General features: G+C 44.5%; 1 protein-coding gene across 8 annotated transcripts in view; it reads left to right on the forward strand.

Moving 5' to 3' along the window:
• Positions 1–19,152, forward strand: part of TEAD1 (TEA domain transcription factor 1) — a 155,649-nt gene that overhangs the window by 127,107 nt on the left and 9,390 nt on the right. For 7 of the 8 annotated variants that reach the window (XM_075163198.1, XM_075163191.1, XM_075163192.1 and 4 more), the window contains 2 exons: positions 1,793–1,917; positions 14,247–14,420. In XM_075163198.1, the coding sequence (XP_075019299.1) occupies positions 1,793–1,917; positions 14,247–14,420 (299 nt within the window). The remainder of the gene's footprint in view (positions 1–1,792; positions 1,918–14,246; positions 14,421–19,152) is intronic. The other variant, XM_075163197.1, reaches the window with a different exon arrangement.

Raw genomic sequence — 19,152 nt, forward strand, 5'->3', positions numbered from 1 at the left:
TACATTTTAGGTAGGAAGCACTAATACATATGCAAGGAGTTGTGATATGTGATCTCCAGTCAGCCTTCCATATTGTAGTAAAATGCTTTCTAAAAAATGAGTAATAGGATGCATGTTTCTTTTTTAATAGCTAAATCTTGCTTCCATTTGTAATGAGAAAATGTCTTAATTTATTTTAAACTGAGGCTAAAAACTCTTCCAAAACCATGTATGTTTAGCCTTAAGTATAAAACATCTCTGTGTATTTGGTTGTTGATAACTCTTCCCCTCCTCAAGGTCCTGCTCTGCCTGGTACCACTTTGATAAGTACCTAATGTTTATCCTGACTTCCATTGCTCAATTTGATCAAGCCCTTCCCATGGCTACTTCCCTACCCTTTCCCCAAGTTGGTTTCATGGCTAATGTCAGGAAAAATCATTATGTCTTTGCAGATGATAACTAACTTTACGTCTCCCTTGCCAAATGACACCATGCTTCTGACTCTGTTTGAACTGCAGTTTTCTGACTCTTAGCCAGTTTTTTTATGATTTTCTAACTTGCTGCTATTTAATGCTTAAAACTAAGGCTATCTTTCTGCATCCCTGATCATTTCCTTTTTCTTGATATTTCTAATTTATAACATTATTTTCTAAGGCAGACATTTTAAATTGTCTTCTTTTATTCTTCCATGTTTTCTCTCAGAGTAGGATTATTAATGTTTCTAAATCAGTCAAAACTCATGCATGAGTTTTTGCTTCATTAGAATTCCTGTTCAAGTCTAACCAGTCATGTTCATAATTCTCTATTTCATGCAAGCCTCACACCTTCATTGCCTGAATTTGAGGGTTGGAGTCGGGTACCATACTCCCATTACGGGATGTGGACACACGCTACCTGTGACCTCTCCCTGGTTCTCAACCTAGTTCAGGATTATCTTTTTCTAATCAGGTTTTCTAACCTTGGTGCCTCTCCCCTGCCTTCCTTGTGCCTGCATCTCTCCCAAGATCAGTTTTGCCTTCGAGCTGCTGCCTTTTCCTTCTTCCTTTACTGTTTTGTTTCCTTCTCATCTAATTTTCCATGATGAGGAGCAAGAGATAGCATTTATTCTTTCTCTTGAGGTGAATTAGAGATGGTGGTTAACATCCCTTCTCTCTCTAGATCATGTCATTCCCTCTTTATTATCAATTTAAAGCCTTCTTTTTCTTTTTATGGTATGATTCAGCTCCCTACAGTAATTATTTATTATTATCTGTAATATAATGCTGCCTAAAAGCTCCAAAAGAAGTCAAAGACCCAATGTGCAAATACACAGTAAGAGACAGTCCCTGCCTTGGAAACCTTATACTCTGAATAGGAGAGGGGAATTGAGAGTGGCAGAAGAAATAGGCAAAAAGAGAGGTGATTTACTTGTAACATGTGGCACATTAGGAGACAGAAATGGAGGCCAGTCCTTTTGACTCCCAAGGCAGTAATATCTCCTGTGAGTCTTGCTGCCAGTTTCCGAGGAAGGGTCAGCTATAAATCTCTATAATCTAGTACATAATTTAAACAAAAATTCTACAGTGCGTTACAGCCCCAAGGAAACAAAGAAGTAGATCTTTTATTTGCACCATTATTAGCTTGCTGGGTTGGGACCTCTTTTTCTGCATATTTTTCTGTGTTTTTCCAATTTTAACTCATTCTGAATTCATTATTTGCTAAAATTAATATAAACATCTAAGGGCTATATACATAATTCCCAATGGTATTTAATTCAGAAAATATAAACTGAGGAATTATCGACTTCTTCATGAAAATGGTTCCTTTATTTTAGGATTTGAGCCTACATCAGCTCCAGCTCCCTCAGTCCCTGCGTGGCAGGGCCGATCAATTGGTACGACCAAGCTCAGGCTGGTGGAGTTTTCGGCTTTCCTTGAACAGCAGAGGGATCCCGAATCAGTAAGTGTTGCCCTCGTGTTCGCTAATCTTCAGCTTTTCTCTGTTGCTCCCCACGCTCTGAGGATGCTTTCCAGAGTTAAGCCTGATGGAATACATCTCGTGTTTCTGCATTTGTTACTGCTCAGTGTAATATTCCTTTCACTGTAGTACTGTATTTTCCTTTCTTGCCCTCTTTTTCCCCATTTGCGGAAGTGAGAGGCCTCTCTGAAAGCAGGTGTGGTTCGCTATGGCGCCTGTCTCACTGTTGACCTAGTTTAGCAGTTGTACCAAATTGCATCGTGTTTTTGGCAATAATTCAGTACTTAAAGTTTAAGTTAAAGCCTAATCTATTTCCTAACAGAAACAAAATTAAGGACTTGCATAGAAACTATGCATATTATTTTAAATATTTGACATTTGGGATAGCCTCTGAGTATCAGGATTGGCCCTTTTGCTTCCAGCCTCCCAAGCATGTGCCATTTAACTGTATCACTTTTTGTTTTTTAATTGTGGTTACCTATCTAAATGTCCAATCATTCAGTCTTCCTTGATCTTTAATTGTCTCTTAGGGTCCAATCCAAAGTTTAGATTTTTGTTTTATTTTTCTTTAAAGAATGTTTTGGTTTTGTTTTGATTTTTCGTCTGCATACTATACCTGCAAGGGAAGTTTATGAAGTTGGCTGTAATGTTTCATCTACTCCAGTTAGCCTTGAACCTTGATATCAATCATCATATATTTACCATGAACATTTATTAGTAGCCTAGCACTGTTTCTACTGCATTGCAAATAAATCAAAAGAGCTTCTTTCAGCTTGAACTTGAGAATTTTTACTGAGATAATTTCTGAAAAGCAAATACTGTCATGAATGGGTGATATAGATGGGCCATTCTTGTTCAGATTCCTGGTAAAATACAGTAGCTTGGAGCAGAGAGAAGCTATCACTTGCTCTTTATAATTCAGCGCTGGAAACCATAGCATTTATGGGCTCTGGCCAGAGGTGTTATCCAGGGAATGTTTACCCTGCATAATGGAGATTGGAGACGTAGCCCAGAAACCTTACAACAGAGGAATGCTCCTGGCGGAGAAATATCCCAATGAAAATATACCATATCTCAGCCATTCATATACTAAATATGTGGCAGTGTGTTGGTTTGCTAAATGTCATGTTTCGCCAGGTTGAATTAACTTTGAGGGAGGAAATGTTTGATAGCAGATACAGTTACCTCAGCACTTACCTGACTGTTAGATACCGAATGGTTTCCCTGGGATCCCTCTGCCTTCCTGTGGCCCTGATTCCCACGCTCTCTCGGCAATCCTGGCTCTGGTGGGCTAAAGATTCATCTTGGTGTCCTCCAGACTAATCCGCAGCTGGAACGCCTTCCCCATCCCCAGCTCCAAATACATCCAGACCGTGGTTTGTATTTCCGATGCAGAAAAACAACATCCAGGTTTTCCCATCAGGCAGCCTTATCGATACGCAGCTTTCGGAGTCCTTGGCTTGCTGACCCCATGTAACGTGTCCTGCTGATTTATGGGCTCTGCCATATCCAGATTGCTGCACACCAGGATGTTATGTGTGTGCCTCGAGGTTATCGGGAAAACAGGATGTGGCCATGTAATGCTCAGTGTTACTGTGCTGTATGTGAATGAAGTGGCACTTCAGATTTACTGTTTTGCCAGTATACTATCTAATAATCCTTTTTCCATAGGTTTTTATAAGGCAAAACTATTTGCAAAACCCATGGGCTTATATGGTGTAGAGCCTCTGTGTGGCTTCACGTGGAAGAGAGTGAACGAGAGTTCAGCAACTAACTTTTATGTCTTTCCCTCTAAGAAAAATCTCCCTCAAACCAAGTATGCTCTTAACAGATAACATGTGGTTGCCCATCACACTGCTGGTGTCTGCGACATGAAACCAGCTGAGTGATGTGAATATATTCGCAACACGACTGACAGACCGAAAACGAGGAGAAGATGCTGCTTTGGCAGGGGAAGGAGCCGCGGGTCCTGCCCCACTGTGGTGGCGTGGCTCAGAGCCGGTTGCGCTCACACACGGTGTGTGGGCCAGCGGCGTGGGGACCTGTTGGGGCTCTGGTTTATCGGGCAGGTGCAGGCTCTGGGGGATGCAACGCATCCACTTGCCTTGCAGAGAAAGAGTGGAGGCCTGAATAGGAACATGGTTACCCAGGACAGCCCTGTACGTACTGTAAAGCCTTTTTATTTGGAATTCCTGAGGGTGCAGCGAGGCCCACCGGAGCTTGTCCCAGCTTGCAAGCATACTGCTGAGAAACCTACCTTTTAAACGCAGGGCGTTTATGCAGGAGGTTTACTGGAGAAGAGAGAGCATCAAACTACACAGACATGTTTTTAAAAAAACAGTTACTCTTGTGCTGTAACATTGCAAAAATGAGACACGAAGAAAAGTCCATTCCTAGTCATGCGTTAATCCCAATTTAGATCATTCTTTACACCCACGCTGCAAGCGCAGTGGGGCAGCGTGGTGCGAGGGCTGCGTTGGGACAGCCTGGACCGGCCAGGCAGGTGCCCTGAGGAGCCAGGGGATGAGCCCTGTGGGCAGCGTGTCACCGCCGCTGCCTCGAAAGGGGAGCGAGGAGAAGGGGAAGCATTGTTTAGATCAAATTAAGTAAATTTGATTATTTGGGTCTTAAACAAGGGCATAACTCCCCCCCCCCCAGGGCAGCGTCACCAGTTCCTGGGGCAAACGTGGAAGGGCACTTGCTGGAGAGGCACTGGGCAGAGGCGCTGGTGCACGCCTGTCTGCAGGGACGGCTCTGAGGGGCCCTGCCTCCTGCCAGCCTTCCCTGTCCCCAGTGCACAGACTTTTCCAGCAACTACCTTGGAGATAAGAGCCAACCCCCAGCCTCATTTAGTGCTGTTGAAGAAAGTATGAATTCTGTCTGTGGTTTTGTACATCTTTCTTCGTGTTGGTGCAGTATTTTATTGCAGATACGGTTTGCGCAGGATAGAAAGGATGGGGTTTTATTACTGTTTAAATAACAAAATCAGCAAGCCAGGCAAGATGCGTGTTCTGCACAATGTGCACATGAAGTCATGTAGGCACGTGCTGTGATTGCAGCATCTCCTGTATGCCTTTGTGCTTTTGCTGACCTCAGAAACGAATATATGCATACGCTGCTACGAGAGCCGTGTAAGAGTTCTCACGCACCTTCGGAAAAAAGATAGGTATATGTTCATTACACTTCTGACTTTTTACAGAAAATGACGTAAAGTATTATTTTGATCAAATGGGTTTCCAGCGTTCTATTAAAAAAAGAAAAAGATGATCCTTCCTCCCTCCCCACTCAAAACCAGGCTAGAAAACCTCATAGTAGTGGGGGCCAATAGACCAATTCCACCTTAAAACGTAACCTGGAAGTTTATTGAAAAAGGCTTCTTTGACGTGGCACCTGGGGCCAGGACTCGATGATCCTGGGAGGCCCCTTGCAGCCTGTATTCCCGTACAGCAATTAGAAATTTAGGTGACTCCCAGCGACTTCAATGGGGCTGTGCATGGACACAAAGGTCCACCCACAGGGAATTCATTGCAGGAGTGGGGCCTTAAACATTTCTGGGGTTCTTCCAATGGCAATTGGTGTTTAGAAGGACAAAAGCCCCTCAATGTCAGGCAGTTATGTTAATTTAGAGTGGGCATTCTGGTGGGTCGGAAATGTGCTCCGTAGAGTCCTGTCACTTGTGGAGGGCTGTTGAGTTTTTTCCCTTGCCTAACCACAAAATTGCTCCATTTACAAAAGAAAAAATTATAGAAAGGAAACAATAAGCAACCCTCACTGTAACTCTGCATGGCAGAAGATAGTCTGGGAGATGTAAGATGGCACAGTTGCAAAATCTTGGGATACTGACTGCAGTAAAGGATGGGTAAAATTACTCCTCCTTTTACATGAAAATCAATTCAGTTTTCAAATGTCAAGCTGTATTTTCCTTTTGTGGCATTTTGTGCTCAAGTACAATTCCTAAATGGTGCATAGAAGCTGCCCCCGTAGGTCCAAGCATCAGCGTTTTAGTTACCTTTAATTATTGCCTACCCTATATAACTATTTTCACAACAGATTAACAAGTTTATGTACCCATATGTTGCTTTCAAGACAGGTTTTCCTTAATGGGGGCTTTCCATTTTTACTGTAGTGGTTCTGTGAAAGTTCAGGACAAATGCTTAAACCAAGTAATCCTGTGTTCCCTAACAAATATAAACTGAGTATGCAAGCAGATTAGAAGGGATCTAAGCAATTGACTGTTACACGAGTAGCTATAAAATTCAAAGACTGTAATACTGAAATGATAATAATTCCAATTATTTTATTTTTTTATATAAATATATAGATATTCAATCTTGCTTTCCAATCAGGAAAAAAATCTTTCCACCACCCAACAATAAAAGCCCTTTATTCTCTTCTTCTTCGAGGTTTCTCACTCTTGCTGCCACATTCATTTCGACTGTGAGCACTTCAGACAGCTTTACATCTAAAATATCTATATAGGACTATAAAGAACATGGCTGATGGGCATTTTCAGCATTAATCCACCTATCCAAACTGTCAGATTGTGTTAGGTCCAAATTTCAAAATGTATTTTAAAAAGTGGTGAAGAAATAAAATATTCTTTATGTTTTAATTCAGGTTTTATTGTTGTTGTAAAAGGGCTTTGTGAGCCCAGGGAGAGTTGTGCCTGAGAACCAGAAAGTGAAAGCAATTGCACAAGGGCCATAAAAACAGCCTGCCATCATTAGCCAAATGCAGTAAAATTCACCAAAGTTAATCAAACCACCTAAGTGATGAAAAATAAATGAGATCTTTTCAAAAGAAGCTCTCCATCTTTGAACAATATCCATTGTTACAAGCATTGTTTATCCTTTCCATATTCCCTGTAAACAGTATAAAAAGCAGTTCAGCATTTCAGTTGTAAGGAAGTCCTTGGTTTAGCGTCTTTGTGATGTGAGAGGACAAGGAAGCAAACCCACATTTGGATGAATGTCTTGGAGTGGCAGGCTCAGGATTTGAGGTCATTTTAATCTAAATTCAGACAAAGTTTAACTAAATGCCAGGGTCATTTATTTTGCAGTGCAGGAGAGCTACGTGCTGGGCCTGGGAAGCGAATGTCATACTCTGTAAAACGTTCATATTCAGGTGTCCGTAGTTAGAAGTGCCAAGAAACCACTTTAAGGGGATCCAGTATTGACACAGGCTCCAATCGTGAAACCGCGGCGTCGCAGCAGACCTCCCGGCTGGTGAATTCCCGGGGGACTGCGTGGAGATGCGGTGGGCAGCCTGGGCCAGCTCCCCCAGCCCAGTTGTAGGGTCAGGACACGGGCTCTTCGAGGGAGCGTCCTGGGGCGAAAACGCGGTGGCGTGGGTAGAGAGACGGAGCACAGTTTAGCCTCGAGGTCGGCCCATGCTAAGCGCTGAGGACGGGTGGAAAGACCGCCAGGGCCTGGGCCTGCTCACTCGCCGCTGCCTTCACGCACGCTCTTCCCTTTTCTCAAAACCCACCACTGCTGCCGGAAATTTCCCAGCAAAATTAAAAGCGCTGGTTTCGCCTAACGGAAGAGGAGCGCCGGCAGCGATGGTAGCTCCCTCTGCCGGGCCCTGCGCCGCGGCGGGTGCCCCAGCCCGGCCCGTGCCCCGGCCCACGCTCGCACAGGGCCCGGGCGCTGGGGTAACTACCCGGCGCTACACGGGGCCCGACCAGGGAAAGCTGGAATCAGGGAGCAGGGAAGCAGCAAGTGAGCGAGGTTGTGGGGTAGCTGGAGCAGAGCCCGGGCACGCAGCCCCTGCGATGAGCCCAGGAGAGCCGTAAAATCAGGGGTGTCATCGCAGCGGGGGGCCCTCTGCCTCCCGCAGCCTGGCACAGCGCTGAGCGGTTCCGCGGGGAGGAGGAGTGGGGGACGCATGGGTTGGGCTGGCATTAGCAGTGCGGGGGCTCTGGCCGTGCATCTCCCCCGCGCTGCCGGCCCTGCCTGTGTGCTGAGCCCCAAGCATCCGCCCTCACGCTCGCCCCAAGGGGCTTCGTGTCTGCCTGTGCCTCTGCCCCGTCTTTTCCCATCTCGTTCCACTGCAGCTTCCCCCACCACTACGCCCACCCCAAATTTGCTTAGCCGGGCTGCAAAGTCAAGCTCTCAGAACTTGGGAAATGTCCTCGTGCGTCTGCTCTACAATGCAGCAGTTAATTACATCCTCACATGTTTATTTGTTCCTGCTTCATTCAGTGTAGATGTAGATGGCCCTTCTTTGATAAGCAACAATTCAGTTGTTTGTTTTCTTCTTTTGTTGAAATGCGTGGCCCTGTGCCCTGCTCGCTGTGCACTGTCTAACCTCTCCTCCAAACAGAATTAATAATTCCCCCCATTTGCATTTCACAGATGTATTAGTGCAGTCATTTTTTAGATGAAGGAGCATTATTACTCACATTTGACAAACCAAGAAGTTCAGGTGCAAAAGAATGAATGGGCCACTGATTTTGAGGGTCCACTTTGATTTGTCATGAGCCTGATTTTGCAGAATACTTAGCGTTATTGAGAGCTTCCTATATTCAGGCATAATTTTCCCATCTGAGCACTCAGCACTTCTGGAATTGGGACCGCAGGGTCTCAAATCAGGCAGGCCAGAACTGAAGGATGCATCTTCACTGTTGCAGGAAAGCTGATGAAAATGTTGTGTGAGCACTTTGCCCAACCAGCAAGTCCCAGTTTCACACTGGGACTCCTGTGGCAGTAGCTGGGAAGTGCTGGGCAACATTAATGTGTCAGGGCTGGGAACTGCCTTTGCTCGTCACCTACCTCCCCATTTCTGCAACCATAAAGTAGCCAAAGATCTCCTTTTACTTCACATTCCTGATTCAATCCCTGAGCAGATCCAGGCAGGAGTCCGAATGCGTGGAGGTCCTTGAAAGACTAAGTTGACCATGCAGTTGTATGGTAGCATAAAAGCACAGAAAGTTGGATTGACATTTCACATGAAAGTGTTAAAAACCTTAATAATAGGAGTTGGTACAGACTCCAGTTATAGCATTAAAATGCTATAAATATAACTCCCAATCTGCTTCAGTGGAGGACAACAGCAACAGGAATGAAATATTCGGTTACTGGTGTTTTGGTAGAAATACGAAAAATTGTTGGCAGACCAAGTGATTTTCTTACATCAGCAGGAAATTAAAGAGTGTCAGATTTACAAGATACAGCGAGACAGCAGAGCTGAGGCTGGGAAGGGTACAGGTTGGAGCCGCACGCAGACTGCTGATATACTAGTGATTGTTTTTAATCAGTCCACCCCACCTGGCTCTTTTTTCCTCCAAAAGCGCCGTGGCTGCACAGGCAGCGGGACATTTTTAAAAGATGGCTTGGACCGGTCTGTGGAGGTGCAGAGGGAATCACTGCATGGTGCCAGGCACTTGAGCAGTGCTGTTTTCTCTCATTTCAGTGAAAGCTCAGGCTGTCCCACCCGCCTTCTCCTCTCCTGTCCCTCTGAGCTGCGGTGGCAGTCCTTGTACAGAATATTTTCAGTCCAAAAAGAGCCGAGAGGCTGTCCCTCTGTGTCAGGGAAAGAGATGACCTGCAGCAGAGCCTTTTTAATGTACTTCTCCTTTGAGTGGTGGAGTTTCTTTGGGCACACAAGACTACGATCCATTCAAGTTGCCAGCCTCTCCCCACGGTATGTTCTCATAGGGATTTGGTGCTGCAGGTAATGATATAGACGGCCTCACCCTCGTGGTTGTTATGCTTGAAATTTGCAGGAACCTACAGATCTCATGAAGCAGCCCTGCTAGCAAGGTGCTGTTATTAGGCCCCGCAGGGCAGACAAGGCGGCGGGGTGCTGCCTCCTCCCTGTCCTGCTCAACTGTCCCACGGGTGTGCGAGGTCCAGCAAGCCACCAGCTCGCTGTCCCACTGCAGGGCCAGGGGTGTTTGCAGAGGAGCTTACACCGCCCACACCGGTGTGGGGATGACTCCCAGGCGTGTGAGTGCGATTCAGGGGGGAGAAATCACGGCTGTGCCCCTGGGTGCAGCGGGAGGGCGCAGCACCCTTGCAGTCAGGGTGCTGTGCCCATGAGCAAGGTCATCTCCACAGAAGCAGCTGCCGAGGGCCCTCTCTCGGGCCACCTGCCTTCCACCTTGCTCCGCATCCAGTTCACCCAGCCTTGGCAGGGCCCAGGGAGCGCTTGCCCCCCGCATGCTGTTTGTTATGGTTATGTAGGGCCGCAGAGCCCCGACAGACAGGAGCAGCGAGGGAGCGGGTACCCTAGGAGCTCTGCATGCCCAGCTCGCCTGCACCAAGAGCATGAGAGGGTTGGCTTCACTGCCATCTGCATCTTGGCCACCACTGTTTAATAAGAAACTTGGTCCTACACAAGGCTTGGCGTTAGCTCCACAGGTGTGGGGAAGCACAGGGATGCGGCAGAGAGAGCTGTAGCAATTTGCAAAACTGCGTTTCATGGACCAGGAAGGCTGTTGCCTTAGAATATAAGCGCAAAATTGGTGAGGAGCTGTTACAAATACATATGCTGGCTGATAAAACAAATGTAGGTGATTTGTCTTTGTTCTGCACCAGCTTAAATGCTTGCATCCCCTGCCATTGGCAATTTGTCTTGGTTCTTTTAAATTCCTAAGTGGATTATAATTTTTCTCGTGGTATTATTTGACAACAGTCATATTTCATGGCTTTACTGCATTCTTTGGATAGTTAGAATTTTTTTAAGGAAAGGAGCTCGGTAAGAGGCGGCCATCTCCAGGGCATGTCGTGTAATGCGGATACTGAAGACATAGCTGAAAATGTTCTTTGTATTTTTATGTAGTTTTTATCCTCAGAAAATACAGTATTTGACCTATGATGGTTTACAGCATCTAAAGTACATTATTACCCCAATGCTGGGTGCAAATCCCTTAAATGCTGTAGCATGAGTAAATTCCTCAGCATCTAATATACTTCAATGACTCTGGAATACTCAGTCTAAAAGAACAGTGAATTCTCAATATAATGAGGATGTTTTTACACTTTTCAGACACTAATGGGCTCAAAAATACAGGCATAAAACTTAGCTTCCTTGCTTTTATCTATGCATAAATTCCTGTCATCGAGTATGTTTGTATAAAAATGATAGGGATCATTTCAGTATCCATTTACCCTGCTTCTAATATTATATTATTGTTTGTTAGTTCGTAGAAATATGCCATATCTAATTAGGTTAGTAATGATTGTACTTAGCATAGGAATTGCAGCAACATAAGGAGAAAATAATCACACATTGCAATATCAAAATAAACATTTCTGTCCTAAGAATGTTGTCAGGTGATGTCATACCATCTGTCCTACTGTACCCGCTCGGAAATTTTGCTGCAGCAGCATCTGGTACTTTGGCGAGCTCCGCAGACAACTGTGGTAGCTTTACAGCTGCCTTTAACTTTGCTTTTATATTTAAATAGTATTAAGACTTCATGGTCCATGTTCCTATAAATGTGTTTGCTTTTACTAAAGTTTGGATACTGAGCGATTTGTATATTTTCCTGGTATGCAGAATAAGGTACAGTGTGTGAGTTGTCTTGGGAATCTGCGGTTGCCAAACTGTAAAATACAGCTCTCCCTTCCTCCTTCAGTCCACAGCCACCTTTGGGCCTGGGAGAGAGACCTCCCTTCTGGGGAGGACACTCTCCTGGGCACAGAAGAACCTGAGCCCTCAGTTCTGTTCCTATAAAAATGTGGTTATTTGTACAACCTGAAACAACTCCAGCAGAGAAGACTGAGAGGAAACCATCCCAAAATAAATAATAACCTGGTCACTAATGGTGGGGATGGTTTTTCAAGCCCTTAGTCTGAGGAAGAGCAGAGAGATGCTTTGGGGCATCTCAAATCCCCAGGGAGAGCACAACTGCTGGGCACTCCTAGGCAGGCTACGGGGGCGCTGGGGGAAGGGAAATGTTTCGGTTTAGTTTTTCAGGGAAGGCTGAAGTGCTTACCTCTACCGGGGAATTCTCATCATTCTACTTGAAAAATGGAGATGTTTGCCTGATCGCAGATAGGCTTCTGTCGATAGCCATGTTCACTGACCCAGCCTGTGCCCCATCCTCCAGCAATTCACCCCTGGTAGCTTAGGAAAGCAACAGGAGCAGGTTTCTGGACTCCCTTTCTTGCGTTCCTGGCAGTACCCAGGTATATGGGGTGCTGATATATTTTACTGAGGTCTAAGTTTTTCAGAAGGCAGCAAGATACATAAGAAATGTTCAGCATGACTTTTAGTTATTTACTCATAGTACTGCAAGCTAAATATGTGACAACAGTGTCAAAAAACCAAAAGTTGGAGCCATGGTGCTTTCTGATATTATTTTGCATTTTTTGCTTTGTTTGTTTGGTCATGTTAAAATGTCTCCTTAGTCCACTTTTGCCACTACTGCATAAAGTAACATGCTAAATCTGACCGCGAACACTGTTACGGTAGTCACTCATTGCCAGCCAGGACAATGATTTCCTGTATGGTGTGTAAATGATGAGCGTGCAAGCTAGCCCCGCGCTGGGTAAGGACTAGCTGGCACACGTTCATGGGCACACTCACTCCTGTGTGCATGCATTCAGCTCCCCACCACCCATTTATTTCTCTGCCATGCCTGTTTTCCTCTTCAAGGTAGAAACAGCTTCTTTGGATCAGCTCTGCCCCTTTTGGGCTCCACATGCACTAAGTAAAGGCTGGGCAAGTTTTTCCACTTGTGCACAGAAGCAGCTGGGATGGCATTCTTTTGAAACAGGGCTGCAAGGAAAATCCGTGGAACTGGTGCTCTCAGACTTGGACTTGCTTGTGCAAACACCTTAATAAAGTGTTACACTTTCCTTTTTCCTTCCACAAAATTGAAAAAGAAATACAATCCTGTAAAAAGCACGGAACGTATCGCATTGTTGGCCCCGTACACAGATGAGTGTTCTCTGATTCTAAATTCAGATTTCACTGCTAGATGATTTTTAAATAGATTTCAATTTAATTTCCTAAGTGCAGACATCTAGCCAGTCCATTTCTTTTTCCCCAGAGTTTTGGACATCTGCTAGGGAAGACACTGCCTACACCAAAGGAAGGCTCTGAGTGGATGTCCAATTAATTTAGATTTGTCATTTCAATTTGTTCATTCGGCAGGTATATTGTAAACAAAATAGCTTAAATGAGGTCTGCTTTGGGGTTTTAAATATTTTATTTGTGCTTAGCTTTTGGGAATTGCCCCTTATATACAGCATCTGTTCAATATGACAGGGTTTTCTAGAGTTCATTGACTGCATATCAGCTTTCCTTTAATTGAGTTAGCAAAATGTTTTGTGATCTGCGTGGTTAAAAACCCCAATGTTTAATCCTGCCACTCTCGAGCTCCTTCAGTCTGCTCACACGACACTGTGAGCTGCTGATTGACTAGCGGAGGGTCTTCGGGGTGCGTCCTTTCGCTTTCATTTCAGGTGCTGGAAGGTGCTCTTGTCTTGGAGAAATGGCAGCCCCTAAAAGACCATATTGGACTCAGTAGGGGGCTGCTGTGGACTTCACTGGGTCAAGGATTTCCCCCAGGCAGGAAAGGGGTTGCTGAGGTGATTCCCATGATTATAATGAGGTGCGGTGGGCTGAATTTAAGAAATAGGAAATTAAAGCTGAATGTGCTTTGGCAGAGATGGTCATCTATAGAGCTAGCTCCTGAGGGAAGTGGTAAGAGTTTGGCTCTTTAATATTATATGGGTCAAAGTACTGGAGGACATGCAATAAGGACCACTTCTATAGTAACAGCAAGACAGAGTAACTGTCCGTCTCGTTATTGTCGTTCTGGAGTTAAAAGAAAATCCCTTCCATCTCTTTTAGTTAAGGGGCATTAGCATATGCTATAGATGGAGGTTTGGGGTTTTTTAATAGACAAAGAGGAGGTGTGTATGTGTGGGCTCTGTGGCACTAGCAGAAATTCAGGCTCTGAGGACATGGGACATTAAAAGGCATGGTTTAAAGAGGCAGAAATAGGCTTTCCTCGTAAGCATATTCATCTTATTATGCTCTGTGAAGGGCTCTTTATCACCGTGCTGCCGCTGGGTCTTTCAGTGTAAATTACTCCCTTGAAGATGACCATGTTTTATGGTTTGCAGTAGGGACACAGGTTTTTTGATGTTGACCCTTGTTCACAAGGGGCTACGACACAATCACTAAGTTGTTCATGGAAATCATACTGCAGAAAATCATAGTCCCAGGAGTAATGTGCAAGTCGTTTAATCCATCAAAGCACGCTACCCTCCGCAGGAGCACACGCAGACCTGTCCCTTAATAAACCTCTGTTCTTTTTGTACAGCACTGATTTTCCTGTTTCTTTCTTGCAGTACAATAAACACCTCTTCGTACACATTGGACACGCTAACCATTCTTACAGTGACCCATTGCTTGAATCGGTGGACATTCGTCAGATTTATGACAAATTTCCTGAAAAAAAGGGCGGTCTAAAGGAACTGTTTGGGAAGGGGCCCCAAAACGCTTTCTTCCTCGTAAAATTCTGGGTGAGTAAGACATGATGTGGAGAACCTCTCTTGTCGATAAGGCCTGTGTTTAGTATGTAGCGGGGTGCTCGTGGAAATTTCTTCTGTCGTCATGTAAAAGTGCAAAGCTGTATATCCTTCAGGTAGGACGCTGGCCCAGAGCCACTCTTGTTGACAGCTCCACAAGAAGTCTGCGTTGCAGAGGACATGCAAAGGCAGACGCGTGCCTCAACTGTGCTTGACACAGCTGCTGGGCAGGGGCAAACAGGTAACGAGAGCCCTCATTTGTAAATGGGGAACTGCCATCTAGTGGTCCAAGAAAAAACGAGGAAGCTGCAGAAATGGAGACACTTTTTAGTGTTTCAGATGTTGAACTCTTGCCAAATGCAAATAGTACAAGTATCAGTCCACACTTATGCAGATAGGACCAAGCAGGATTTGAACCGAGTGTGCAGCAGGACGACTGTGAGCCTGGGAGGGTGCCAGGGTTTTTCTTAAACATTTTTTGGTTGCTAGAGCACATCTGCTTTCCCCTTGCCTTTTTGTTAGTCAGCCATGGGACTCTGCTCCAAAAGTTGTATCTGTTCATATCAGTTATGAGCAAGAGTGAAAAAAGACTTTGAAGGGAAGGCTGAGATGTTGTATATTGATCTAGTTGTGATAAATTTCATTGATACATCAGATTTTTCTTATTGTATTTACAAAATTTATGTTAGCGATGCTAAAGGTTCATCAAAAAGGATCATCAAATCTCCAGGCTAAAGCTTTTTCTACTCATTAATTTGATAAAGTATTTTTTGTGGTATACTCCTTTTCATAGCAACAGTTATCATCTAAACATTTTGCATTTGTCTTCTAAAACCTCAGTGAAAGGGGCATATTCAGGGTTTAATTACAGGGTGGACAGATTGAGGCTGAAACCAGAAAAGGTTGATCTGGAATCACTGCTTATGATCAGATTTCAAAGTTTATCTATGTGACCTGAAATACTCTCCACCTTGTACCTACCCCAGACTTCATATCTTGCCAAGAGTTTCTGTGGCACCAGATTTGGGACTGGAAACTGGGAATAAGGGAGACTCTCTTTTCTCAAATCTGGGTGTAGAAGGGATAAACCACTGAGCAGGGGCTGTGCTGGACTGCAGAAGAAATCTGTTGAGAAATTCATGGGGCTTAAAACTGGGCATGGGAGCTGTAGACAAAGCATTTGAGGGCTGGCTGAGCAAAGAGGCCAGGAACTGGGAGCTGAAACACAGCAGGCAACAGGAGCCTGGAAAAGGCAGGTGAGAATGTAGGGTCAAAAAGAGGGAGGCAGTGGGAAGAGGGAGCATTTGGGATAAGGAGCCTGCGGGGAAACATAGGGATGAAGGCACACAGCAGAAACAGGTATGCGAGAGGTGGGAACAGGACAAGTGTAAGGGCAGAAGAAATCTGGCTGCAGAGGAATAGAGCTTGGAGGCTAAGGGTCTGTGACCACTAAATACATTTCCTTGCAAAACTTGGGGTTGAACTGAGGACCGTCATCTCACCAATCCACTTTGCATAATAAATACTTGCAAAACCCACTGGCAAGATGAATGTCACTTCACTTGCCTGTTCTCAGTTCCTACAGAGAATGACAAGCCTCAGACTTTAGATTAGACATGGAAGCAGCAGAGATTTGTGATACAGTCATTGATGTATTGCACGTTCTGCTTTTTCTCAATGTGGAAACCGATTTTCAGGCATGCTGGATGCTCAAAGATGTATCTAAAGCCAGTAGAGATCTTCTTTGGATCATTAAGGTCTGTGTTGTACTCATAACTTTGAAAATCCAAGTGCCGGCCTTCTCTGCTTGATCTCCTACAAGCTGTGCACACCTTTAACACTCTTGCCTCAGTTCCCCATCTGCAGTATGGGGGTGATTCCATCCCTTCACCTCAGGTGGTCACTGAGAAATCAAACTCATGGCTGTTTATAAAGAATCAAGATAATGCCATGAATAAAACATTTAAAATTAATAATTCTGTGTTCAGCACAGGTTTTGAGTAGTGTGCAGGAAATAGGGACTGGGCCACACTGAATAATGAAGACAAAGACACACTGTACAGATGCTCAGAGGGCGAGTGTGCAGTCGTGCAGCTAAAGACTGTATCATGGTGCAGTTCAGCAGTCAGGATGTGCAGGCAACTTCAATCCAACATTTCCTAACCTCACTGTGCCTTCCAACATAATGGTCTTTTAATACAATTTTGTGTTGTATTAACTTAGAGATTAAAAAACGTACAGTGCTAACATCCTTCTGAGTTATACATTAAGAATGTGGTGAGAATGCCTTCCTGAGCCATGACCTTAAAACAGGCCAGTGGATTTTCTCTCTCATCGGGTGAGTGAGGCAGAGGGAAGGAACCAGGGGCAGTGTTTGGGTGTAGCGAGAGTCACGACGAATGCCCTTCTAGGAATAAACTTCAGTGTCCCCCATCTAGAAGTATGTATAGGAAAACAGAAGATGGCTGTGTAATTAGTCATGAGAATTAGATCCTAAACTGTCAGCTCACTGACCTTAATTTCTTTCACCCCAATAGGACATTTCTTCAGAAAAAAGGATGCTGTTCCCATTTTTATGGGGAGTGTTGAGAAACTGTTCTAAACAGTCATATATTACAAGTGTAAAGCTGGCAAAGGTTGCTGACAATCTTTTTGACCCTATTAGTAACTTCAAGTTTATTAATATGAAAATAGATTGATTTTTGTATTCTTGTCCTTTTCTTTTAAATTAAGTATCCACTTCTGAATCAGTATCCACTCTCTCCTTATCATCCGCTACCTCCTCCTACTCTGAAAGTTCAACTTCTCCGAGGTTCTGTTCATGTTGCATGGTTATTGCTTACTCACCATACTCTCTCACCCTTTTTTTAACCATTTCCCTCTTCCCATCCTTTCTGTTGTCTTCTTCCTTCATCATCATTTAACCATCGGTAGTTTGTTCAGCACCGTAAGCTAGTGCATCCTTGCATCAGTGTCCGGTGGCAGTCCACGTTTTGGTGGAATTTGATTGTAACGTGACTAAAAGAGGAACATGAATTTGTGTTGGGCAAATAAGTACAGGTGAGAAAGCACTGCAAGGAGAATCAACAAAATAAAACCAGGGACTACAAGTGAAAGAAGTCAAGGGAAACCAGAGAGGAAGGCAGGCGGGTGTCGTGGTATGTGGAAGCTTGAAAGCGAAGGTGAGGATTTGATGCCAGAAGGGATGGTGAGCCTGTAAACGGATTTAAAGAGAAGTCGGCATGTCACTGGAGGCAGCACAAAGGGTATTTTGTTTAGACGTTAAATCTAGTGTGGAAGGGAAAGATGGGAAACAGGAAGACCAGAGACGAGCACTCACATTGAGGATGACTAAGGCAGAAAGTGGCTTAGCTCTGGTAGCTGGAAAGAGTACTCCTCTTGCTCTTTCCCATTTAGTTCTGCTTGAGGCTTCTCAGCAGCATGGTTCTCCCTGGGATAAAGGTAATAAGGTTTGATTACAAAAAAGTGGGAGGGAAAGGACTGAGATCTTGCAAGAAGACATTTGGCAATTGTGGAGTTGACTTTGCAAAGCATCACAGGTATGGAGTACAAAGCAAAGTGGTGCTTTTCTTTGCAGAGGTTTATTGGTTCATACAGATTCTATCTATCTCCTGTGAAATAGAGCCTGATGCTGGGAACGCATGAGCTTCTGGCCTCAGTCCTAGTGACACATCTGGACGTCACACTTTTGGGCCTCTTCCCACCTAGCAGTGCAGGAGGCGTAAAAGGAAGAGACTTCTCCTTTTACACCATCTCAACCAACCAGCCTTACAGCCCTGCAGAGCAGTTTCCTGGTCCTTGTCTTGCACCTTGAATGCAGTGACTCTTCTTCTGTTTATCCCAGGGAGTCACGGGGAACCAGAGAGTTCAGGGAGGTCACCCCAGAGACAGGCTTTTACAGTAATAGATGGAAGGAGCTTTACTTGCTATGTTGTGCACTCAGTAGAATGAGTAAATAAGGAACAACGTACTAACGATATGGCACAGGAAATTTGTGTGACAATGATATGAAACCGGAGATTACAGGGATATAAAATGAAAACCAAAAAAAATGTGCTTAAATTAATGTAAAAGTTATTTCCTAGAACACTGATGAGGAATTCAGACAAGGCTGCAGAATATCTGCAGATGAAACCTTTCCCTGGGTGCAGGTTGAGTGCACAATCCTGCGTCTGTTACCTTAGTCACTAGCAAAGTAAGCCCAATCTATGTAAAACAATCAGGTATGATTCATGGCATCTAATCTTAATCTCAGAAAGGCCAACATACCTGGTGGTTAGTTTGTACTTAAACTGTTCTTGTGACTTGAGAAAAGCCCCAAAGTTTTCTGGTTTTTGAAGTTCTGATTAGCCTATCTAAAAGCTAAGTCAACACGTGTTGCCTCCATTGGTTTCTGTTATTGGTTGAAGTTCTACTCATATGGATATCTAATGCTATCCCCACTGATTACTCACTACTATTCTTAAATTATCTAATACTAAATAACACACTTAGGCCTCCTGAAAGCGTTCAAACTAAATGATAGATCGCACCTCCAGCTTTACCCCAAAATGTCTGTCTAAAACGTTATAGCCTTCTTGGCCGGTGGTGCTGACTGCCCAGCGCTCTGCCTGCCCTGGTTCTCCACTTTCTCTTGCAGGAGGTTAATGGTACGTCTGTCCCGCTCACACCACTCCCTTTTGGATCGAGTATCTCTCAGCCACAT

This window comes from Calonectris borealis, chromosome 14 (genome assembly GCF_964195595.1).
Source record: "Calonectris borealis chromosome 14, bCalBor7.hap1.2, whole genome shotgun sequence".
Classification (NCBI taxonomy): Eukaryota; Metazoa; Chordata; class Aves; order Procellariiformes; family Procellariidae; genus Calonectris; species Calonectris borealis.